This window comes from Erythranthe guttata, chromosome 3 (assembly GCF_056151865.1).
Source record: "Erythranthe guttata isolate IM_541 chromosome 3, IM_541, whole genome shotgun sequence".
NCBI lineage: Eukaryota > Viridiplantae > Streptophyta > Magnoliopsida > Lamiales > Phrymaceae > Erythranthe > Erythranthe guttata.
In genome coordinates this window covers 985,218-1,010,012 of record NC_142535.1, presented here as the reverse complement: position 1 = coordinate 1,010,012, position 24,795 = coordinate 985,218, and the positions used below count along the sequence as shown (strand labels likewise).

Sequence of the window (24,795 nt, the reverse complement as noted above, 5' to 3'; positions counted from 1 at the left end):
TTTTTTTATTAGAAAAAACATCAATATATAATAAAATTCAAAAACTAAAACGTACTAAGGTTTTCAAAAAATATTAATATCAATTATAATAAAATATACTTAATCTCCAACTAAATTCATTTACTCCCCAGTTCAGCATTAGTGAGATGTAATTCATTTCTTGAATTTATGCATGAAAATTTAATCATCTCTCAACCACCCAGAGTTACTTCATCATATAATATAACCAGACATATATATATATATATATATCCTTTTCCCCCTATCCTAATACAAAAGTTCTAAAAATTACAGTTAACAACCCCTTAGTATTTTCTTCACTAAAAGAAATTAAATACATTAACATGTACAACCTTTCTCCTAAAACTAGATCCCTCCAACACCAAGAACCCTACTTCATCAGCCTTCCGAAAAGCCTCCGAAATTCCCTAACTCCAATTAAACCAAAAAAAGAAAAAATCGAAAAATTAAATAATCAGAGCTGTAAAGCCAAATCTGGCTGCTGCTGCTGCTGATTCGGTGAACCAATCTGCTGTAAGCTAGAAGAAGTCGTCGGCGAACCAATCGGAATCCTCACATTCAAATCAGGCGGGCCCACATTCCGATTATGCTGCTTCGGCCAACCCGTTTTCCCAAAGCTCCACATTTCGGGCGGGGCCCGCTCGTTCATTTCCATAAAACCATTTCTCTCGAAATTATACAACGGCTTTTGATGATGAACCGGAGGAAAAGGAGTTCTCCACAAAGAAGGAGAAGAAACCGATACATCGTTTTGGCTGTTGAGTTTTCTAACGGCTTCGATCATGCCTTCGGAAGCTGAAGTAGAAGGTGTTGTACTAGGGAGCTTTTTTAAGGAGGAGGTGCAATCCCCTGTGGACACGGACAGGGGATGAGAATGTGTGGGCCCCACTTCACCCACCCAACCAGGCCCGTACTGTGCACCGGAGGGTAATGCATGCTCGATTCTTTTCGATGCGATTTTCCAAGCTGTGGGCCCGAGATTTGCTGCGTATCTAGCTAAGCTTCTTGCATAGGCAAGTGGCTCTTGTACACCAACCTATAATTAAAAATAAATAAGGTTCAATGGGCTTGAAATTGATCCATAAATGAGAAAATTCATAGAAACTAAGAGCCAATTCATCGAAAAATCCAAATGGGCATTTTTTATTTTATTTTTTTTATAAACTAGTTTCTAAGAAAAGCACATACCGGGACCAATCTTTTCATATCTTCAATAGAACTAGACAAAGCAGGCAAATTGTTATTGCCACAAGAAACGGGACGGAATTGCTTATACGTATCACGCCTGTTCTCATCCACCGTAAACTGTTTTTTCCCATACTTCATATCAGCCCTCAAAATCGATGCTGCAAGTCAATATACCAAAGGGAGATGTTAAAATAAAACCAAGACTAAAATAATAATCGAATAAATGTTGAATCATTTCACCATCATCAGCATAAAAACAAATAACAGACCTGGGAATTCATCGTTCCAATCAGCCAACCACTCAGAGTAGTTTTCGCCGTTTCTTGGTCTGTAAGGCGATACGTAAAGATCAGAGGTTCGATATCTATGTAAAGCAGGTGCCTTTCTTAGATTGTAAGAGTTGGATCCAGTGCCCCTTTCTTCTCCACTGTTGTTGAGAGCAGCTGCACCCGATGAAAGGTCAACACGGTCAACAGGGGAAGAAGTTTCTAGAAGCTTCTTCTGGTTTTTGTTCGTTGGGGGCCTACCCCTCCTCACGACTTTGGGCTGTGGTTCACCATTATCTCCTTCGTGCCTCAAATTTTCGAAATCCCTTTTTGCAAGATCTTGTATTGTTCGTGCCTGATGTTTTATATAGTAAATTTATTCAGATTGAAAATACAACGAAATGAAATAAGAAAAGAGATTATATGTACGAACCTGTCGATGGTAAACAGTGTCTGAAGCATTGTACAGCATGGCATTCGAACATATCAAAAACACGTCACCCTGGAATCACAATGGAGATAAGTATACATCAGCTTTGATTAATACCATCTGCTGCTAAAACTACGGAAATAATCTAATGAAATCGAGATTAACTAACACACATCACAGAATAACATAATTGAAATCAAGCTACCATGATAAAAATAAAGGCCTACAGGAAATACAATACTTCAATATGAATTTTATCCAAGACAGTTGATCGAAAATCATAAGAATAATACAGGCAAACATGCAAATCTAATCATGCTTTGCCCAGGTACACTAAACGCAGATTCGAAATGAAAATAAAGATAAATCAAACTGTTCGGTTTCTATAAATTTGGCTGATATAATTCAAACCCACCTCCAATTGTTCCAAGGTTTTATAAACTCCATCGTCGAGTTTCTTCCTCACAGTCCCGAAATCCATAGGTTGTTCTACTATCTCCAAATAATCAGGCAGCTGCAACGAAATATTAACTCCATATCAGCAGCTGAATATAAAAAATTTACCATCATTCAACTATCGAATAAAATATGTCGTCATCACCTCATCGATATCGACGGGCTCCGAAAACACCCCATAAGTGTCCTTCCTGCATTAAAAAAACATGCAACACAAAAATCATGTAAACACAAAAAACAAAACAGTACAAGAAGAAGTAAAAGAGGTTTTGTACAAGAAAAAACACATACTTTTGGAGCCTGTCAAGAACAAAGAGCAACAACTTTTTGTCTGGCAAAGGTGTTGTTGTGGGACCAGACTCCATTGGAGCCCCTATCCACAAAATAAAAATAATTTTTTTTAAATTAAATGGCCCGAAATCAAATCAACCACAAAAACCAATACACAAAAAAAAATCAAATCTTTTTTTTTTCTTTTATTCTAAAATCAAGAAAAGGGTTGTGATTAAGAACCATGTAGAGGAGGAGTGTCAGTCACTTTCACAATCTTTTTCTCCTGCAAAATAAATATCAATAGAAACCAATAAAATTAAACAACAGTAATAATAATAATAAGAAGCAGTTAATGAATCAACAGCAGCATATCAAAGTACAAGTGAGAAAGAAGATAATAATGCATGCTACTCTACTTGTAACCAAAAGAAACAATAATCAACTCACAATAAAGACAAATCTGAACCCTTTTCAAGACACACTGTTTTTCTTTTTTCTTTTTTTTTAAACAAATAATAATAATAAATATATAAATATTTACAAACAAGTTTTTTTTTTTCCAGTGAAATTAAATACAAATAAATTAACAGCATTAGCAAGAGAAGCATGCACGTATATATAGGAAAAAGAAAAAACAGAAATGGATAATCTTTATTTAATTTTTTTCCAACACTCACACAGAGATATAGATTTTGACTGAGTCAACACACACACACACACAGCACCCCACCTTTAGATCTTCAGAAGTCAGAGCATTCCCAAACAAAAAAAAGTATATATAATTTTTTTTTTTTCCGCGCGAAATCCCAAAATCCCCTTCAAATCAAACCCACAGAGTGAAAACCCCACCCCCAATTTTTCCGTTACTCCCAAAATAGAAAATTCATTTTCAAAAATAATCACCAAAATTCGAATAGCCGATGTTGGGAATTTTGTTTTACAACACTAAATTTTCGAAAAAAAAAAACCCAATTTTCGTTCAATTTTCAGATTTTTTTTTAAAAAAAAAAACAAAAATTCAAAATTAGCGAACCTGAACGGAAACAGGGTTATCAGATCCGCGATCGACGGCATTGATCTTGCGTTGCTTGGCGCACGCCTCCCGATCCTCTGATTCCGGGTCGGATTCGGAGCCCGAGCCCGAGCCCGATTCGGAATTGTAATCACGTGAATGCTGCCGTTTCTTACTAACCGTGGTTTTCTCATCAGACGGGGGCAACCGAACAACGAGCTTCACCTTCTTCTCCTTCCTCTCGTCGTCATCGTCGTCGAATTCCGGCGGCGGAGAATTATAGTTATTAGGGTTCCGGCGGCCGGATCGGCGGCTTTTGGTGGGGGTAGAATCGTAATTAAGGGTTTTAGCAGGGGCAGAAGGGGTAATTGACTTCTTAGGAGGGCGTCCCTTCTTCTTCTTTCGCTTCATCTCCGCTTGTGCTGCTGCAGTTGTTGTTGCTACCTTACCCATTTTGCTTTTGGGGTTTTTTTGGAGGGGACCTTTTTTTTCTTTTTCTTTTTTTCTTTTTTCTTTTTATTTTATTTTATTATATTTTTATTCTGCTTTTTTCAAATTTGGTTTTTTTTGGTGTTTATGAATAAGAAAATGTGGGGTTGGGATTGTCACGTGTGAATGTGTTTCACATGTGTGGGATGATACCGATGAGCCGTTCGACGATCTTATTTTAGTATTTTTTTTTTAATTTTTTTACGAAATACGACTACACGTGTCGGATACGTGTCATTATTCTACTTACGAAAAATCGGTAGGAAAAAAATTTAATTAGCCGTTCCACGGTCTTGTTTTAGTAATTTCGTAATTATTTTTTTTCACGAAATACGACTACTAGTATTGGATACGGGTCTTAATTCTAGTTACGAAAATCGGTAGGAATTTTTTTTAATGGATTTGATAGACGATATAGTAATAATAATATTTTAGTAAAATTTGTGATATTTTTTCACGAATACGACTACTAGTATTGGATACGGGTCTTTATTCTAGTTTTAGGAAAAAAAATTAATAGATTTGACAGACGATATAGTAATAATAGTATTTTAGTAATTTTAGTGATATTTTATCACGAAATACGACTACAAGTATTGGATACGGGTCTTTATTCTAGTTACGAAAATCGGTAGGAATTTTTTTAATGAATTTGATAGATGATATAGTAATAATAAAATAAGAATGGTTTCATAAATCGAAAATCCGTAAACAATACAGGGACGGATTTGATAGATTTTGTCAATAAATTGAGATCTAATCAAATTTACGGTACATTTTTCGTGTAATTATCTTTCTTTATTATCTAATATTTTTGTGAAATATTTTCTTATTAACTCTCTTCCATATTGTTGTTCCCAAATTATTTTTTGAGAAGTGTAATGAACAAACAATGTGCAATGAGATCGATCTAAAAAGTATTAATAACGACGATCGAATTCATATCGTTAAATATTGCATTCGATTTTGCTACTAGTTTCTATTTAAAAAGAAAAAAAACACAAACACATCATATCATTTTTCATATTGTAAATGTTTATGTAAAACAAAAATCTTGATTTAGTACAAATGATGTTATACTTTGGACATATTGAATATGTAATGTAAAATTGTAAATAATTATTACCAAATTCAAGAAATTGGAATCATGTAATTCTAGACACTAAAATGATGATATTTACAGAGTAAAATTTTATAGGTCAACGTCAAAGAGTAATTTCAAGATTTATTAACTTTTCATATTTCAAAATATAACTTCCTCCTCTCGAGCTCTCTCAACCCAAAAAAATTATTTATGATAATTTTTGACTCATATGGTAATAGATCCAAGTAGGGGTTGTTGGAACGGAATTTCTAATATTCGCTGGTTTCCATCCGAAAAGTTTCGATTTTGGAACAATTTTTTTTATTCCGACTTCTGAAATTCCGATTTCCGATTTTTTCCATTTTTTTTGGATTGGAATTATACAAAATAAATTTAGAATTTTCGATTTTCGATACGATTTAATGCCGAAATTAATTCCGAAAAATTCCGAAAAATACACCTATAAGTTTTGTTTAAGGATTTTGACATAATGAGTTGTTGTTAGATTGCATATAATCTTGTGTTTATTTTTAGTTATTTCTTTGAACTGAAATTTAGTAGTTATTAGTTTTACTTTTATAGACATGGATGTTCTTATTTTTGAAAAGTTATGAACATTTTAGAAAATTTCGGCTAAGTTTTCGAAATTTTAAAGCTTATGTGATTTCCATTTTTTTCCGAAATTCCGAAATTTCCGGACCTTTTGGAATTGGAATAAATTTTTGAATTCCGAAAATTTTGGAATTGGAATTGGAATTGGAATTGATTTTGTACTTTCAAATGTTTTTGAATTTTTTTCAAAAAAAATTAATTCCGATCTCATCCATCCGACTTTGACCCTTAGATCCAATGTAAAATTTATATATTAACTATTCTTGAATTATGTATAGATAAAAAATAATTGAACAAGAAATATGGAAGACGAAAAAAAATATCACATAAATAAAAAAAATGGAAATATTAGGAGGAAAAAAATTCAAAATTATTTGTACAAACCACAATGAAATGGCACAAAATAAGATCTTGAGCTAATTGCAAACCACCCTTGAGAAATACGTAATTGTCAAATACATCCCTGTGAAAGAAAAAAAATCATCCATGTCCTCGTGTAAACATTTTCGAAGCACACTGCACCCTTTTTATATTAGGCTTTGACTCAATGTAAAATGACAAAAATGCCCCAAGGGGTTTTTAAAAAATATTTATAAATATTATAGAATAAAAGGCAAAAAAGCCAAATGCCAAAATGGGGAATATAAACTGAAGTAATTTGTTTCAACATACCTTCTCAAACTTTAGAATCAACAACAAAAGCAACTTTTTTTTTAAATGGACTTATTGCTCAGAAATCAAATGCTCGAATCTTGCAGCAAATCAAACATACAACGACTATGTTGCAGTAGCACCGAGAAAACAACTCGAATCATACAACATAAAACAAAGCATACACTACGTTGCAGGAGAACCGAAAAACGACTCGAATCTTTTCATTTCGAATTGCCCCCACGCAAAAAAAAGCTACGAAAAGTTCATAGAAGCTATAAAGCTTAATCGCATAATAGAAACTACAACTACTAATTCACGTAATTAGAAACCGTGGGGCGATAAGTACTGCCTAACCGTACAACGAGTACCTTAAAGATGTTATAAACAAATGTCATAGAACAAATTAACACATCATCTAAGCACAACACTTAATCATCGTCCTCTTCCTCCTGCATCAGATTAGAGGCGAAAAAAGAAAGATTCCGATTACGTGGTTGTAAACACCAAACAGCAATTTCAATTATATCTTTAAAATAATAATAATTAAAAAAAAAATCCATAGGCACGACTCACCTCACCACTTCCTTCATCATCATTGACGTCTGACTTTGACTTGTCGGACTCGTCGTCACCATCACCAGACTATTAAAAACGAGGAACAATATGAGAAATTCGTAATTAGAAAAAAAAAATAACTGATACGGTACTCGAAAAAAGGTGATTAAAATTGGAGTACCAATTTTCTGTTGTAGACATCCATTTTCCCCTGATATTCCTTCTTCCGCTTCTCCGCCGTAGCGATATAGGGCGCTTTTTCCTAATATTTACATCATTTCATTTCGTACGAAATTTCAAATATATGTAAAATAAATCACGAAATTAAAGAAACCCAAGATAGAAGCCTCGAATATCCGGAGTGCTATTACCTCTTCATCCATTGATTTCCACTTATCACCACCAGCTTTGCAAACCTATATTTTACCCCAATACTTATTAAAAAATAAAATTTAAAAAAAAAACGAAAACAATAATTGCAAAAAAAAAATTGAAATATGAGCCACTCACAGCAGCAACGGATTTGTTGTTGGGGTGTTTTTCTTTGTACTGTTTCCTGAAGTCTTCCCTGCGATCATAAACGAAACCATTACAAGTTACAACCCTCGATTATTGAAAAACGACACTGAATAGCAAATTGGTAATACGAAAATAACATGTCGAAGAACAACAGATGAAACCGAGATCCGCGTACATGAAAACGAAGAAGGCACTTGCAGGCCTTTTTGGCTTGTTTGGGTCCTTTGCTGCTTGCTTTTCTTTAGTCGTCTTCTTCACAGCAAGCCTGATTTCCCTCTCGTGACAAATTTTAGTCAAAATTGAACTTGTCGTAAATCGAAAATTGGAAAAATGAATTACAGGCAAATGAACTAGAAAAAAAAAGAAAAAAAAAAAACAGATCTGCGTAGTTACTTTTTTTCTTCTCCGTTTTTTGAAAAACGATGAACGACAACAAATATCGAACTACGAAAATTTTAACGAAACAAACTGGACTACGATTCATCTCAGTAACTCAAATTACAGCTTAGGTCAAATTCTATACGAATCTAAATCGGTTTGAAAACTCGAGGAAAAACGTACAAGTGCTTAATCTACTGTAAATCATTTTAATCAGATTCTTCACGGAAAAACACATGAAACAACAAATGTAATTTGAAAAAATTAAGAGCATTCCAGATTTAAACTAATTGCAAAATCACAACAATTAGGTTACTGAACACAGCATTTAAAAAACAAAAAAAAAATTAACTAAAACTCGATCTACAGAGATGAATTTCAAAACATTTAACATAGCTTACTTGCTGTCAGGTTTCCTAGAATCAGCCTTCGATTTTCCTCCTTTCATCTGAAACAACAGAATGCAGCAGAGATCTGAGACGAAGAAATTGACAGAGCGAGTCACCGGAAAATTAGCTAAATTGAAGCGGCGGAACGACGCCGGATCGAGTGAAGTTCTTCACCTCAAATAATCCGTGTTGATGATTTCAAATTCGCGCGCACGAGAGAGAATTGAAATTTTGAAAAATGAAATTTGAAAGGCGGTCGGGAATTTGGGGGATTTTGGGCGGGATCTCTAATTTTTGCCATCTCATCAATGTTTTATATGAAATAATTTGTGCAGGCCAAAATTAAACATTCAGGTTCTTCAAAAAACAAAAAGTAAAAAAACTCAAAAACTCTCTCAATCTTTCGATTTTCTTTCGCAAAGCCTGTGCAAATCGTCAACAGATCGGAGGTAATTTTTACGTTTTTACGATCCTCTTGTTATGTAAATTACAAATCCGAAAAAAAAAACGAAAAAAATCGGACTTTGACCTGCTCGTGTGAATTTACACGAGCGCATCCACTGCGCTCGTGTAAATCCACACGAGCAGGCCTTGTTAATTTTTTTTTTTATTTGCTCGTGTAAAAACACACGAGCGGTTGCAAAGGGCTCGTGTGATTTCACACGAACGCTTTTCAACCGCTCGCGTGTTTTTACACGAGCATTTTTAATTTCTTTTTTTTTTTTATAAATTTATTTTTTGAATTATAAGATGCTCGTGCAAAAACATGCGAGCATTTCAACAGTGCTCGTGTGAAATCAGATGAGCACTGTTGAAATGCTCGCATGTTTTTGCACGAGCACAACAATTTAATTTTTTTTTTTTTTTTATTGGGTAGGAATAGTACAAAAGGTAAATAGTTATGGTAAAAAGGTAAAAAATCATGGTAAAAAAGTGCATGAATGTTTAATTTGGCCTGCGTGTATCATTACCCATGTTTTATTTGGGTCAAATCTCACTTTAGCCATGTACAGTAAAATTTCGATAAATTAATAATCATGTTTAAGTAATAGTTTTTTACGGTTCCTATTCGATAAAAAAAAACGTACTAAATTATTAGCTCTATAAATTAATATTTCCCTAAATGAATGGAATCTTGACAGTCCAGACTGTACTATTAATCTATAGAGGTTTAACCAGACTGTAATAATCTTAACTGTATTAGTTAAACATAAACATTCGAATATTAATTTAAAGTTAAGAAATTTCATGAGATAAATCCATTTTACGGCATCAATAAATAAATATTAAAATAAAATGAAGAAAAAATATGTCGAGCTTACCTTTAATTACATTTTGTTTTATCCTACTGATACGACCCAATATTATGGAGTAGGATAGTTAGATTAGAATTGAAACTTATTTGAGTTCTTTTTCCTTACGTATTATTTAGGTGATAGGGTTCCTTTTATTTCTTAGTTAGTATTTATCTTTTCATTGTTTTCCTAGGTCATTAGGACTCTATTTGATTAGTATAAATATAAGTACGTAGGTTTAGGATTAATTATGCAGAATAATAAAACTCTTTTCTTAGTCTTTTCTTGCAAATTGCGTAGAAGACACTGTCGATACTTTTGAGATCGCATCACCTACATGTAGTGATATTTATCGGGTAAAAGGCCACCACGTACGTGTATCGATAACTATGCATTGTGCACCCACCGATATTTATATACATGTAATTTGTGTAGATTTACGATGTAAAGTTACTTGATGTATTATATACTACCGTTGTACCTGTGACATCGAAATTTTAAGATAAATGACCAATTAATAATGTAATAAATTGATTATTAACTCGAAATCTATAATTTATTGGCTTTACAAATCGACCGGCCCATCCTACAAGTCAAGAAACCCTAACTGGTGGCTATAAAAAGAGGGCGTCAGTTCATGTAAAAGACAGACTCACACAGACACATATATATCGAGCTCTCAAACTCACGTCATGAGCCTCCGCCGCAAATTCATAACATATTTGAATACTAGATGTTTATACTAGTTCGATTTAAGAACAAGCCTCTAAGCCGTTGAATCGATTTTAGAATAGGAGATAAGAATCAAGGAAATTCCCGGAGATTAATCCACTTTCGTTTTGATTAACAAATTGTATTTGTTCCCCATTTTTTTGTCTTGTATTTATGTTTTATAGATTCGAAAATTTTCGGTTAAAAGTAACATCTTGAAGACCCTTAATTACTATATCGATCTTCGACAATCAATTAAACATTAAAATAAAGTAGCTCAATGACAATGGAAATAGTGCTTGGAAAGTCGAAGCAAATAAATACACATCGGTGAAATCCCATATAACAAACTATTACTAATCTACGTTAACAACTTATAAGCTCTTAAAGATCTTATAAAATATTTTTAGGAGCTTATAAGTTTAGCCAAAGATGCTCTAAGCACCACCTTCTTTAACCTTCAACCTGCATTAGATTAGAGAGAGGAATTATGTTTATGTTTTTTATTATACATGGTTGCAAATTTAAAAAAGAAAAAAGAAAAAACTAAACAACAATTCTGAAGAATCAAAAGGAGCTCCATATGTATGATATTATTTACCTAATTGCCACTGCCGTTCACATCATTGGCCTTTGCCTTTGATACAATAGATCTTGTAGCCACAAAAATAAATAAATAAATGAAAAATGGATAAAAACTCGAGGAAAAAAATAAGAATAATAATAAGTAAGAAAATGGAGAACTCACTCGCGATATGCAATCTTCAAGTTGTGAATGATTGCGAAAGTTTCGACCTCTCTGGGCAGATCCAATTTTTTTCGACTCTGTAAGACGAGTTTTGCACTAAATTCAGTGCATCTTCCCTTTCTTTCACGTTTTTTGCAAGAGCTGCGAATTGTTTGCGCTGAATTCAGTGCATCTTCCCTTTCTTTCACGTTGCAAATTGTTGTAATATCGATCTTGGGGTTTTATTATTTAGTAGAATATTCCGATAAAAATCATGCTATATGAATGTATAAAGTGGGTTGACCCGACCCGTACTACACAACCAAATCATGTTATATGTATAGTACTCTAAAATATTTTACTATTTTACCCTAATATTTGAAATATTCTATTTTATTATTTTACCCTAACTAACCCTATATATCAATTTTCTGCTCGATATCATTCCCATGGTATTGTCCTTTTTCCCATGGTATTGTCCTTTTTTTGACGGGTTCCCATGGTATTATCCTACCGTAACAAAATATTATAAATAAATAAACATAACTAGAACTTTATTAAACTCTATTTTATATAAAGAGTGTATTTTAAAATATTTTAAATGCTTTCATTGATGATGATATAAATAATGTTAATAATTTTTATTTTATTTTAGAAATAATTTATATTAGGTAGGTTAATAATATATATTAAGAATTTTATGACTTGAATATTAATTTTGGCAACTATAAACATGTATAGTATAAAAAATGATATTCAATTTTGACTCAAAACAAAAGTCAACATAAATTGACTATTACAATCAACGGTGCCATACAATACAGAATTTTTTGTATACCGAAAATTGTTTGGTAAAGTATTCCATGGCATCGAATTGTTTATTTTGACCGAGATAACAAGCTATCGACAAAGTCAACAACTAAACAAAAAGACAATCATTCTAAATATTAGAAGAAATGAACAACTCGAAACAAAATAACAAGAACGAATGTTTTTCATATCAAAGTTGAGTTGCTCTAAATAGAGAATTAAAAACATTAAAGATATGCAAAACTACTTGCTGCAACTAAAACCATAAAGTAGGTGAAATACAACCCAAGAAATATACATATAAGATAGTCGAAACGAACATAACCCTACCCTTTACGGGACTTCAATCATCGTCTTCTTCCTACAACAAACCAATATAAACAAAAAAATCGTCACATATGGGAGTAATTAGATTTTATTAAAAACAGCCCCGAAAGAAAGAAAAAGAAATTACCTCCTCACTTCCTTCCTCAACTTCCGATTTCGACTTATCAGACTCGTCATCACCTCCAGCCTGTTACCATTAACAAAACGTTATTATATAATAATAATTAAAAAAAAAAAAAGTCGAATTAAAGTAAATAGTAACAAAATGGTTATACCAATTTTTTGTTGTATGCTTCCATTTTACGCTCGTACTCCTCCTTTCGCTTGCCGGCCTTGGCAATGTAGGGAGCTTTTTCCTAATATATTCATAATTATTTTGTGAGGTAACAAATCAGAACAAGGTTGAATAGAGCAAACATTAGCAACAAAAACATCATACGTCAAATCTGTAACGAAATTACCTCGTCAGTCAACGACTTCCACTTGTCACCACCAGCTTTACCAACCTGTATTTACACCGTTAACTATATCCAAAATCGTAATTAGTGACGAAAAAAGATGCTCAACAAAAAGGGTTACTCACAACAGCAACGGATTTGTTTCCGGGGTGCTTTTCCTTGTACTGCGTCCTAAAGTCTTCCCTGCAATAATTTAACAGCATTATACCAAAAATTAGAATCGTCAATTATTAAAAGAAGAAACGAACATGTGGTAATGAATATGTACCAAAAGTAACGACAAAATTCAGAAATTCAATTTGCATACATGAAAACGAAGAAAGCACTTGGAGCCCTCTTTGGCTTGTTTGGGTCCTTAGCTGCATTCCTCTCTTTCTTCGTCTGCTTCTTCACAGCAAGCCTAATACAATCAAAAAATCGAACTGAAATTAATTACTTTAAAAAACTCATAATGACTTGAAAATATGAATTTTCAAAAAATTAAACAAAATCGATGAATAATCATTATTTTTAATCGAACCAGAAAATTACAACAGTGAAGAAAATATGATTAATCGAACCAGAAATATTACAACAGTGAAGAAAAAAAATACAAATTTTCAAAAAAAATAAAACAAAATTGATGAATAATCATTATTTTTTATCAAACCAGAAATATTACAACAGTGAAGAAAATATGATTAATCGAACCAGAAATATTACAACAGTGAACAAATTATGATTAATCGAACCAGAATTATTACAACAGTGAAGAACAAAAATATGAATTTTCAAAAAAATAAAACAAAATCGATGAATAATCATTATTTTTAATCGAACCAGAATCATTACAGAATCATTACATCAGTGAAGAAAATATGATTCTCCATAAACTAATCAGTTAATTAAGATCTATAATCATTAATTCACAATATCACAAAACTAACCACATTTAAAACCTACACCAAATCACACAAGGTCTGAAGAAAAACAAAACCTAATTCTAGGTAATTCAAGCATATTCCTGCAAATAGAAAATTCCAATAAAAAAAATCCACCAACACCAACGTAACACATAGAACACAACTTTAATTAACTTTGCGTCAATTGCATCGTGAACATTGAAAAAAAAATATACGAAAAAAATACTGAAAATGTAGTAAAAATCATTAAATCGGACTAAATTAATTTAAAAAAAAAAAAACAAATTTCACAACAGAATTGGAATCGCAATAAGATCGGGATGCGTTTTCAATAGCAAAAAAAAAAAAAAAAAATAATAAATCGGTTACCTGCTGTCGGCCTTGCGAGAATCAGCCTTCGATTTTGCTCCTTTCATCTGAAATCGGAGAAACAAAAAAAAAACAGGAGAAATTCGTAAACAAAATTCATAAAATAAACAAACGGAAAACAAAAAAGAAATCGAAAGAAACTCACGGCAGAGAGAAAGTTGAGAATTAGGGTTTCGGGAGAGAGAAGAATGTAAAACGCAGTTTAGGGATATATTGTGGAGGAGAGGTTATTTGCGTGTGATTATATTATTATTATTATTATTAATTAATTAATATTATTATTTTAAAAAAAGGGGGGGTGAAATTAATGAGCCGAATTCAATGAAATGAAATAAAATATATGCGCGCCTTTGGAAATTGGTAATTTACTTTAGGCGGGATCTGAAAATATTTTTCGCCACGTCATCCTTTTGTGTGGAGATATTTTTCTCCTATGGGCCTTCTTTCAACATATATACCTTGGCCCATTACATACCTACTGAAATATTGCAAATTAATACGGTCCAAAATTGATAAATATTAAATTATCGGATTAATAATTACGATTGCAAATAATTGTTATTTAAGATAAATTATTAATTTATTGGGTATTACTTATTAGTTTATTGATGTTTTATTGTGTTTCGAACTTTATATTTTTTCCCAAAATTTCTCAACTCTGAAAATCAAAAGTTTGTAAATCGTGAAGTTTATTCCAATAACATCAGCCGAAACCAATAATTATCGAAATGGCCGTGAAGTGAACGATCCCGATTATAAGGTAAAATTAACTTTTTTTTCGTGATTTCGTTTTTTATTTTACCTTTTGTTATTTCGAGTTATTAAAATGGATCAATAATATATAAGGGGAAAATTTTGCTATAGATCATAATATTTTAGCTTCTATATGTGTGTAAATCCATGTAATAAGTTCCAACTTCCAATAAATATATTAATTTTGATTTGTTAAAAATACCTCCTAATAACTAATGGAAATAAAAATATCCAGAATAATAATCCAATAATTTTCTCCCTCAAAGGAACAAAAATTAGTGTTCCATTCCCAAATATGTCGTAAAACCAAATCTGCAATACCAAACCCTAAAAAGAAAATTTCATCGCGTCAGCCATAATTACATTCTTGGAATCGTTTGCAATTTCATATTTCAGTCTGTTGTTTGATATTTGGATTCTCTTCAAATTCCCGTTTGTTGTTTGTTTTACAGCGTTTTGAAATCATAAAGCACAAAATCAATATATAACTTCAAAAATTTAACTATAACCACCAACTAGCATTAAGAGCATCAAGATCAATAAATTAGTCACAAAATCATCAAATAATTCGAGAGTGACAAGTATGATCTATTGATAGAATCTTTACATGCAAAGGTTTTGATATAATCTTTTATAACACTCGTCAGGTCGAACTTGTCACACATGGTTAGCTAGTATGATTAGCGTCTCTCGTATGATTTATAAGTTATTATACGATAATGTAGATTTATCCGGTACACATATATAGTTGGTTGCAGATTTCTTTATTATAAAAAAAAAAAATAGTGTCTCGATTTAATTGTGGATTCCTCCATTAAAAAAGAAATCCAATCGTGAAAACAACCGATTTCAATTGTAAGTCCAAATCTGCTACAAAATCAGCTCGGACTCAATCTTACTCCAATTATCAAAATTGGTACTAGAATTATGAAATTGGGTATCCCAATTATCACTTAGAGCAACTCCAGTGCTAAACATCAAAATTGGATTATTAAATACTCATTTGATAATTAAGATAATATTTTAATATTCATTTACAATTTATCTACTTCAACCATGGTTATCTAAATCAATAATCAATTGGAAGCTTTTTAATGGTTTTATTTGTAATTGCCACGTGTCATTTTGTGATTGGATGTTTAGGTAGTTATTTTTTTGATAACTCAATTTCCGGGATGTATTTTTGCATTCAAAGAGGTAGAATATCAAAATACTTACCCATTGGAGTGGAAAATTTTAATTTTGGAATATCAAAAAGGTGGTTTATGGATTTGATAATCCATTTGATACTCCCATTGGAGTTGCTCTTAGACACATAATCGAATTATTCTGGTTAAGGAATTGGCCATATGGAATTTTAACGGGGCCTCGATATTAATAAAATATGTTTTTGTTGCCAAAAAAAGTTGTAGTTTCTTTTTCTCGTTTCACAATTTTATTTTATTTTGTTTTTTTTGTTTAAGTATTTAAACTATCTAGTAATTATTTTCAGGAATTATAAAGTGAACTAAAAAGAAAAAAGAAAAAAAAAGTAAATAAGTAACATGACTGAAATGCACTTCCTATCGATTATAAGCATATTATTGTAGTATAAATTGAAGTTGTGCACTTCTTTTTCCGGTAATTGTTGGGACTCAATACCTAACACGCAAGTGTACGTATTGCAAACAAGTAGTAAAAGTGGACTCGTGAGAGTCGGATGTCGATCCCACAGGGAATACGCAAATTATCTAATCATAAGTACCAAATTCTAACAATTATGATTTTTATCCAGCCTACGCAAGTTTGTCAAATTAAATCAATTAAACAATTAAACTAATTAAGAAAGCAAATAATCACGAGAAAATATCAATATAAAAATGGATCTAGGATTTTATCTTCCCTTATGCGGTAATTCATCACCCAATTAAACCTTTATCATGCAAGTTACGATTCCTGATTATTAACCCAAAACACGATATTACTCATAACCCGCTGTCGCGTGTATTATGAGTCTATTATTCATAAACGATTCACTATATGTCTATGCAAACCTAGTATGAATAAAGCATTAAATAACAAGTCTCGAAAACGGCTACCTAAGGTATTATCTGTATGTCTACGATAACACATGCAATTAACACATTCATCCGGTGAAAACTACTCGAAGGCTCTTTTATCCTTGCTCTAATTATTAAAACGATCTGTCAATCAATTCTAACAATAACATATAGCAACATAAATTAGCTACGTTCATGCGCTAAATAAGATCAAATAGAAGAAATAATCACGGAATTTAAACTTGCATAATATTAGAAAAATAGGTTCGAATCACCACATAGGGTTCCAACAAAATCATAGATTAAAAACTTAGCTACTCATGTTCTCTACGAAAAGCATAATAAAAATAAGAAAAATCATAAAAGTTGTGAATAAAAGTAAAAAGGGAAAACTATGATGAAGATTCGTCAAGTCTTCGTCTTCGTTGCTCCGTTCTCTTGCTCCTAAATTGCGTGTAAAAAGATAGATAATATCCTAATTGTGTGCTTTTTGGCCTTTATTTAGGGTGCAAAAATATAAGAGGGCGGTTTACTTGTGTAATTAAACTTCTTTCACTGCGCCACTTCGTGAACTCGGACGCCCGTGCGAGAATTAACACTGAAATTCGGACGGCCGTCCGGTCTTTAATTCTTCAAAGTTGTGATTTATTTACTTCTGGCCCACTTTTTCCCCGAAATTGCAATTTTTACCCCATAAGTTTCCAATTCTTTAATTTGTACCTAAAATACAAATAATAACCATTTTAAGCACCAATTATCGTTAAAACACACCCAAAAGTCCCAATTAGAAGGTATGATTAAGTGTAAAAATATACACTTAACAGTAATATAAGCTAATATTAGGTAATATTTGAAAGGGGTGGACCCCGAGCAACTAGGAGTTCATATTTTTAAAACAAAATTGATGGTATTACTTTATTTTAAAAATATTATGTATGTGTCTCAATAATCAAATCCATATTTTTTCTTAAGCATAACCCGAGTTTTTTTTTTTTTAACAAAAACCCCGAAAAATAGAATTTGTAGTATTTTGAGTTAGTTTTCTAATCCAACTTGAATCACCAATATTGGATGTCGGACGAGAAAGATATACATGAATCAATGAATACTGCCCACAACTTTGATGTATTGAGGTATCTAAAATTCAAAGTGTGACTCATTCATGCATAACTTTGTCACACGACATCCAATCTAGCGGATTTAAGTTTGATTAGAAGGCTAACCCAAAGGACTACAGTTTTCGTGTTTCGAATTTTGCCGAAATCAAAATAGAAATATGCCAAAATCGGGTTCAAAGTCAAAACGACATAAGTAAAATTGAAACGACATTTAACATTTCAGATATTTCAATTACATAATATTTTCGAACTCAAGTGGAAAATTTAATTTATTCGATTTGTTCGTCTACGCTAACATAAATTATTCAATTCTGATTCAAGCGGATATTTTGCTCTTGGCTACATAATGCAAATTATGCAAATCTTGTTGAGCAACAAACAACGGTTCAATATCATCGAATATTGGTCGAAAATGGTCCCACACACGACTTATTGCCTTCCCTCGGATTCTTCTAGAAACATCACAGGGTTCTACGATAAACTCTTCGAGCGCCGCAGCTCTCTTTAGAACATACAATGCAAATTCCAATTCAGACGGGCACCCTAAATATCCCGAAAATGTCACCTCTTTCAGATGATTATTTGCCGGATTTTGTTCATCTAAACACTCGAGGGGCTCTCTCCGTTTAAATTCTGTATCATACATCGACCACAAGAACTGCAACCACAATTTATTTTTTCGAATAATTATTTTCACCTAAATAAAAAAAAATTATTAATTTAAAAAAATAAGATATGGAAAGATACTACTTACCTTCACTTCCAGTTTCTCCAACAAAGGACACGCCTCGATCAGATGAAATAGTTTAGAGGTATCGGTATCGATATTCATGATTACACGCAGCTCCAGATGCTTTAGATTTATTAATTTGGGAAGTATATAGTCTGCTTCAGTGGCCTGAAAGATTAAACCATATTTTGATCAATCATCTGCAGTATATATATATGTATAGACGGCAACACGGAAAATGACACAGGGTACGTACAACATATCCAGAAAATAGGACACAACAACGTGGAGAAACGGGTAAATGTAAAAAAAATAATAAAATAGGTATATAAACTTGCTGCGTATACATAGTCATATAAATTTATTCAAATACAGAATCACGAAAACAACAACAAAAACAAAATCGGGAATATGCATATTAAATTGATGTGTGCCTTGTCCTGCTAGCTATATATACAGTTTAACCTCGATAAATTAATAACCTCAATTAAATAATAGTTTCTCTCGGTCCTGACTCGGTGAAAACGTGTTAAATTATTAACTCGATAATTTAATAATTCGCTAAACTAATAGAATTTCCCTAGTCCCGACTGTATTAATTTATAGAGGTTTAACTGTAGATGGTATAATAACACGAGCCAATAAAAAAGCATATATCAAGAAAAACAAAAGGCAATAATATAATGTATATGTATATTTACCCTAATAAACTCGGGGGCAGTTGTCAACTTAAGCTGCAGCAGTTGATCATGAATGGAGGACGGAATTCTAGGCAATAAATCGGCAAGTGTGTTACGATATTGATCAGAAGTATCGAACTCGGTAAATCTCGGAACATTATCGAGCCGCAAAATATACGTAAACGGCAATCTATAACACCTCAACGAAACAAGGCTCGTCGCATCACAAATCTCGATAGATTCAACGTTTCTAGCGTGAGATATTTCCAAGTGCTTCAACTTAAGTCCTAAATGGCCGACAATCGCTACATTTCTCAACTTTCGACTTCGTAAAATCGAAAGTCTTTCGAGAAAAATAAAATTCGAAATTAAAAGCTCGATATCTCGATCGTCTGAATCAACTGCGCCTAGGGTTAATTCCTTAAGTGACTTTACGCATTGTAGGCTACTCGTATTCGACGGCCAAGGGAAACTATAAGACCCGATTTTAGCAGCATTGATAAAATAAACCATACTTATGTCGATAATTTCGACTTTTCTAGCTAACGCAAACTCGATCCATTTCTCGATATTGGCTCCTTCCAAACAAGGCATATGAATGCTGAATTCTGTCAAGATGCCATCGTTGTTGTACGAATCGAGTACGCTGTAGAGTATGTGGCCCAAATGAATTCTTTGTGAATGGCCCATTAAAATCCCACCTTGCAACCCACTTACGAGCAGCCCACAAAATTTGAGCCCAAAATTAAAAGTCAGCCCAATCTCACTAGGTTTTCCCTTTCTCTCTCTCTTCACCTCTTTTTTCTTATATCGGTGTTTTGTTTTTCCCAGCAGATTTGTTTTCTAATCTGCTCCTTTTTTCTCTCAACAAATCTTGGTGATTTGTTACCTAATTCTTAGTGAATTTGGTAGATGATTTGGGTGTATAAGTGCACCCTTTTCTTTTCCTGTGTGAGACGTGAGAGACGAAAAAAAGGCGTGAAAAATAGAGACAGAAAAATAGAGTCGAGAAAAATACTTTGTGTATTTTTGAGAGGGAAAAATAGAGTGAAAAGAGAGAAACCTTTTTTGAGAAGCAAAGCTCGATTCTTTCAATGAATTCGAGCTTACTTCTTTAGGGATAAACTGGTGAGATTAGGGTGTGAATTTGGGTTTCGTTTTTCTTCGTTTTGTTCGTTGGAATACACTGTGTGTGTACGTGTGTGTGGCTGCCGTGAGTGTTGGAGGCCCCACTTGGATCTTGGACGAGGACTCGGAGATTGAGGACTGAGCCGGATAATCGACGACCGCCGGAGCAGCCGTCGGAGGAACTTTCGTTTGCAATTCTGTGTGAATTGCTCGGTTTTGTCTCTTACCCTTATTTATTTTTCTGCATTAATTAAATCACGTTTTATTCTAGGTTAATTGAGCATTAATATTTTATTCTTAAAATATTATGATCTGATTGTTGGTTTTGCTGATTGTTGAGTAATGCTGTCGTCGTTTGTTGCTGATTAATGCCATTATAAATTGTTGTTATTAATTTAATTATTAATTTTGAATCTGTTGAATTCTGATTAGTATTAATTAGGAGTTTGATTTGTTTATATAATTTATATGGCTCATTACGTCAGTTGTTGCTGCTTGTTGTTTATATAAGCTGCTGTCATTAATTAATTATTAATTGTTGATTTATTATATTATATTATATTTTAATTGTTTCTAATAAAATATGAGTGTTTTGATTTTGTGTGGTTTGTCTTCTCCGGGCGGATACCCGCGATCGATGAATTTTACGTAATTTGGGAATTTTATTTCCTGTAAATATTTCATGTACTTTTCGGACGAGCCTCTCTGTTGTTCGAAGTGAGGGAAGTTGAGACGAGTAGTGTGGGTCCAGAGGCGGCGCCACCGGGTGGAGAGGATGCTTGTGGCGGCGGCTTCGGCCAAGCTCAGCCGTGAGATTATGGATGTGAGAATATCGTCTGGCAATTGGCTGATCATATCTATACCGTCGATCGCCGCCGCGGGATCAGGCGGCGCGTGGCGGCGAACAGCCTAACATATCAAATTAATTTCAGAAAAAAAAAAAAAAAAAACAGAATCTTTGGGAAAATAAATATGGGATAAATGAGATGAAATTACCTGCTGTTGAAATTTATCTGATTTGGTGTTCTTCTTGTTTCTCGTTGCTGAGGAATTTAATTTCCTCGTCCTTGTATTCTTCTTCATTGTGATTTCTGTAAACCCCAAAAAAAAAAAAAAACCAAATTAAATGGCAGATTAGATAAGCTGTATCCGGAATGATTGGAATCTTAAATCCAACTAATTAGCTGAGGGAAAACCCTAATTTTGCTGATTGAATTCAGATTTTAACCTTGTAAATCTTCTTCTCCTTTTCACAATCGAACACGTGAATGAAGAATGGTGTTCGTGCAGGTAAACAAGGACGAAAGCCCAATTCTCTCTCTTTTTTTTTTTTTTTTTTTTTTTTTTTTTTTTTTATTTTATCTATCTTTTGTTTATTGTTTACTATATAGATATATAATATATTAATATGTTAACCTAATTTGAACTAAATGACAACCTTAAATTCTTTTTTTTAGTTAAATTCTTATTTTTAAATAATATACGACCCACATCCCTAGTATATTAGAGCGGATGGCTATGGTGGTAGATGGCCATTTGAGACGGTGGTATGAGGTTAGTCTACGGTGGGAGGTGGCTGCATCTAGGCCACTTTGATGATGCTAGGGTTTTGGTTGGTGGTTAGGATTTGGTGGATTGAAGTTGCCGGCGGCGGCTGCGAATTTTTTGACGGCTAGGGTTCGGCGACGGCTGAGAGTTGTTTTGCGGCTAGGGTTTGGAACGGTAGACCTTAGTAAACTATAGTACATCGTAGTATGCTATTGCACAAGTATGCTATTGTAAACCGTAGTATGCTACAGTACACCATAGTATACTATAGTCTACTACAGTATTAACAACAAATAAAATAAAATAAAAAATTTAAAAACATGTAAATTGCATTTAAAAAATAAAAAGATATTTTTTTCGTAATCTTCAATATTATGAAGAGAAAAAAATATTTTTTTAATTGTGTAAAATTGCTAAAATGGAGAAATGGAAAGAAAATGAAAATTAAACGTGTTTTGTATAAAAAAAATTAAAAATATTGGTTGGAAAAATAAAAATATATTTAATGCACGAGGGCATTTTTGGAATGAATTTTATGAACGATGTGTAACAAATGTTTAGTTAAGGTTGTCATTTAGTTCTATTAAGGTTTGTCGCTTGGGACCTATATCTTAAGGCCCCTACTTATATTGGTATAAATTAATAGGGTTAATGGCAAAGAGGTCCATGACAAAGGTATTTAATTAAAAACAGAATATTCAACTTTTTTATTTTTCATATATTTTCAGCTCATTCAAACTTATTTGTAAATAAAGAAAATCATTTTATATATACAAGTACCCCTCTAATTTCTTGAAACCCAATTCAACTCCAATTTCATCAATTAACAAATTTTGACTATGATTCCAATTTTGACCCGCCACCACCGGAGATCGTTGGTCTCCGGAGTTGATTTTTTTTTTCCTTAAAAAAATATTTTAATTAATGCTACTATCTTGGTTGTTAAATTACAGTCGCCAACAATAATTTAATTGTTAATTGATTTTTTTATTTTGAAATTTTGTTTTTTCTCAAAAAAAAATATTTTAATTAATATTACTGTCTTGGCTGCTAAATTACTGTCTCCAACAGTAATTTAACTGTCTGGAGAGTAATATTATTGTTCTGAAACAATAATTTTAATGTAGTAATTAATTCCATCGTCTTGGCTTGCAATTTTGTTGTCTTCAACCGTAATATTATTGCCTCATGCAATAATATTAGGCCCCTTTTGGTTTGGATGATAAGGGGTGATAGACAAAATAATCACCCCTAATCAGACATTTGGTTCATTGGACAAGAACCCGTGATAGATTAAAAACCCGGTATCTAATCATGCAATTGGCTGATAAATTATCCTACCCCATGAGGTCTGATTGTGTAATCATTCATTGGAGTAAAACGTGAAATGACGAGAAGGGGCTTAATTGTGCTATTATTTACCATAAAATTGACTATAAATAAATAATTAAATAAAAAAAGTCCCATTATCTATTGTGCAATAAATTATTTTGTAAACTCTATTTCCTTTTGCAAATATTATATTAGATTATATTGTTAGTTTATTGAAATACAAATATTGAGTTAGTTCGTTTGATTGACAATATATTTTGATGTTGAATTAATTCAAACTTTTTACTGTTGTTGTGAGGATAATGATATTTAAAGTGTTATAAGGGGTATTTTGTAATTTCATAACTTATCAATCACAATCCTGCAAACCTAACTAAATGTCACGTTTATCCTAGTTAAAGTTATCCAACAAACCAAATACAAAATATTTGTTATTATATAATCATGAACAGTGCATTAATCTTGTATAATCCAACAAAATTAATCAATCCCATCCATTCAACCAAAAGAGCCCTTACAGTTTGGGACAGTAATATTAGTAATATTTTTGTTTAGGAAAGTAATATTCATAATATTATTGTCTCAAACAGTAATATTACTGTATGAGACAGTAATTTAGCAGTCAAGACACTAATATTAATTAAAATATTTTTTTGTAAGAAAAAACAAAATTTAAAAAAAAAAAGGCCGAAGACGCCGATCAACGGCGGTTGACCGGCCGGAAAAAAAATTCAGAAAAATATTTTTTTTTAAAAGTCAACGCCAGAATCTGGCCGGAAAAAAAATAACTCATAAAAAAGTTATTTTCTTAAAAAAATAATTTTTCAAAAAAATATTAAAAGGGATATATTTGTTTGAATTCGGGGTCAATGTGTAATATTGAGGAAGTTAGTGTATAATGGATGAAATTGATAAAAATTACATTATGGGTGGTATTTTAGACTAAATATATGGGGATGAGTTTAATTGAAGGCGGCGACTATATGCAATCACAAAAATTACTTAGGGAAAGACAAAATCTATTTTTTCACCAAATGAAGTACTTGGGGGAAGACCAAATCTAATTTTTCACCTTGTGTTCTTCTCTTCTCTCGCTAGATCACTCCCTCTCGTTTTTCAATTTCTCTTTTTTTTTTTTTTGGTCTTGCAATAGTAATTAGGTCTAACTTGAATGAATAATATCAAAATCAATATTGGGGTTATATTTGTAATTTTCAGTCTTATTTTTAGTAAATTTATTTATATATTTTTGTTTTGCATCAAGTAAGGTCTTACCTTTAAAAATTTTGAGATTGCAAATATTGACTGGTTTAATTGAAAGACTATTTTTATTTGACAAATGTGCATTTAAGTTTCTTCATCATCCCTCTTTGTCATTTGCCCAAATTAATAAGTTAGTTTGATTTGGAACCGACAAAATCAAAATTAGAATTTTAGAAATTGAAATATATAAAAAAAAAAAAAAAAAAAAAAAAGAAAACAAACTTGTTTCAGAATCTGAAATTTACGGATGGGAATCGATGTAATTCAAAACATTCTAAT

The 24,795-nt window shown here is 32.3% G+C and overlaps 4 protein-coding genes across 5 annotated transcripts; all 4 read right to left on the bottom strand.

Moving 5' to 3' along the window:
- Nucleotides 1–218: 218 nt before the first annotated feature.
- Nucleotides 219–4,228, bottom strand: LOC105951070 (uncharacterized). Its single transcript, XM_012974464.2, has 9 exons — nt 3,668–4,228; nt 2,875–2,917; nt 2,653–2,734; nt 2,507–2,552; nt 2,321–2,419; nt 1,909–1,977; nt 1,479–1,830; nt 1,210–1,367; nt 219–1,057 (listed from the first exon to the last, which is right to left on the bottom strand). Exons 1-9 carry the CDS (start codon nt 4,097–4,099, stop codon nt 476–478), a joined length of 1,863 nt encoding a protein of 620 aa, XP_012829918.2. The 5' UTR covers nt 4,100–4,228; the 3' UTR covers nt 219–475.
- A 2,385-nt stretch (nt 4,229–6,613) lies between these two features.
- On the bottom strand, nt 6,614–8,608 carry LOC105951097 (HMG1/2-like protein). 2 transcript variants are annotated; one of them, XM_088815354.1, is made up of 8 exons: nt 8,501–8,608; nt 8,339–8,385; nt 7,735–7,824; nt 7,551–7,608; nt 7,412–7,456; nt 7,222–7,302; nt 7,059–7,127; nt 6,614–6,934 (listed from the first exon to the last, which is right to left on the bottom strand). In XM_088815354.1, exons 2-8 carry the CDS (start codon nt 8,383–8,385, stop codon nt 6,914–6,916), a joined length of 411 nt encoding a protein of 136 aa, XP_088671480.1. In that variant the 5' UTR covers nt 8,501–8,608; the 3' UTR covers nt 6,614–6,913. The 2 variants fall into 2 exon arrangements, with proteins under 2 accessions (XP_088671480.1, XP_088671479.1); XM_088815353.1 differs by having other exon boundaries at nt 7,735–7,833; nt 8,501–8,590.
- A 3,427-nt stretch (nt 8,609–12,035) lies between these two features.
- LOC105951096 (HMG1/2-like protein) lies at nt 12,036–14,211 on the bottom strand. The gene is made up of 8 exons (XM_088815352.1): nt 14,071–14,211; nt 13,926–13,972; nt 12,962–13,054; nt 12,780–12,837; nt 12,658–12,702; nt 12,472–12,552; nt 12,324–12,383; nt 12,036–12,230 (listed from the first exon to the last, which is right to left on the bottom strand). Exons 2-8 carry the CDS (start codon nt 13,970–13,972, stop codon nt 12,213–12,215), a joined length of 402 nt encoding a protein of 133 aa, XP_088671478.1. The 5' UTR covers nt 14,071–14,211; the 3' UTR covers nt 12,036–12,212.
- Nucleotides 14,212–18,007: 3,796 nt separating this feature from the next.
- LOC105951069 (putative F-box/LRR-repeat protein At3g58880) lies at nt 18,008–21,729 on the bottom strand. The gene is made up of 6 exons (XM_012974463.2): nt 21,602–21,729; nt 21,370–21,464; nt 21,006–21,282; nt 19,267–19,892; nt 18,590–18,733; nt 18,008–18,493 (listed from the first exon to the last, which is right to left on the bottom strand). The coding sequence occupies exons 2-6, from the start codon at nt 21,454–21,456 to the stop codon at nt 18,152–18,154; spliced, it is 1,476 nt and encodes a 491-aa protein (XP_012829917.2). The 5' UTR covers nt 21,457–21,464; nt 21,602–21,729; the 3' UTR covers nt 18,008–18,151.
- Between the last annotated feature and the right edge of the window lie 3,066 nt (nt 21,730–24,795).

Coding starts and splice junctions, on each gene's coding strand:
- LOC105951070 (XM_012974464.2), bottom strand. CDS start 4,099: ATGGGTAAGGTAGCAACAACAACTGCAGCAGCACAAGCGGAGATGAAG. Junction 1,831..1,908: donor ACACTGTTTACCATCGACAG/GTTCGTACATAT, acceptor ATAAAACATCAG/GCACGAACAATACAAGATCT. Junction 1,058..1,209: donor ATATGAAAAGATTGGTCCCG/GTATGTGCTTTT, acceptor TTTTAATTATAG/GTTGGTGTACAAGAGCCACT.
- LOC105951097 (XM_088815353.1), bottom strand. CDS start 8,385: ATGAAAGGAGGAAAATCGAAGGCTGATTCTAGGAAACCTGACAGCAA. Junction 7,609..7,734: donor AGTGCCTTCTTCGTTTTCAT/GTACGCGGATCT, acceptor TTATGATCGCAG/GGAAGACTTCAGGAAACAGT. Junction 7,457..7,550: donor ACAACAAATCCGTTGCTGCT/GTGAGTGGCTCA, acceptor GGTAAAATATAG/GTTTGCAAAGCTGGTGGTGA.
- LOC105951096 (XM_088815352.1), bottom strand. CDS start 13,972: ATGAAAGGAGCAAAATCGAAGGCTGATTCTCGCAAGGCCGACAGCAG. Junction 12,838..12,961: donor AGTGCTTTCTTCGTTTTCAT/GTATGCAAATTG, acceptor AAATTATTGCAG/GGAAGACTTTAGGACGCAGT. Junction 12,703..12,779: donor GAAACAAATCCGTTGCTGTT/GTGAGTAACCCT, acceptor GTGTAAATACAG/GTTGGTAAAGCTGGTGGTGA.
- LOC105951069 (XM_012974463.2), bottom strand. CDS start 21,456: ATGAAGAAGAATACAAGGACGAGGAAATTAAATTCCTCAGCAACGAGA. Junction 18,734..19,266: donor CTGCCCCCGAGTTTATTAGG/GTAAATATACAT, acceptor TTAATCTTTCAG/GCCACTGAAGCAGACTATAT. Junction 18,494..18,589: donor TGGAGAAACTGGAAGTGAAG/GTAAGTAGTATC, acceptor TTGTGGTTGCAG/TTCTTGTGGTCGATGTATGA.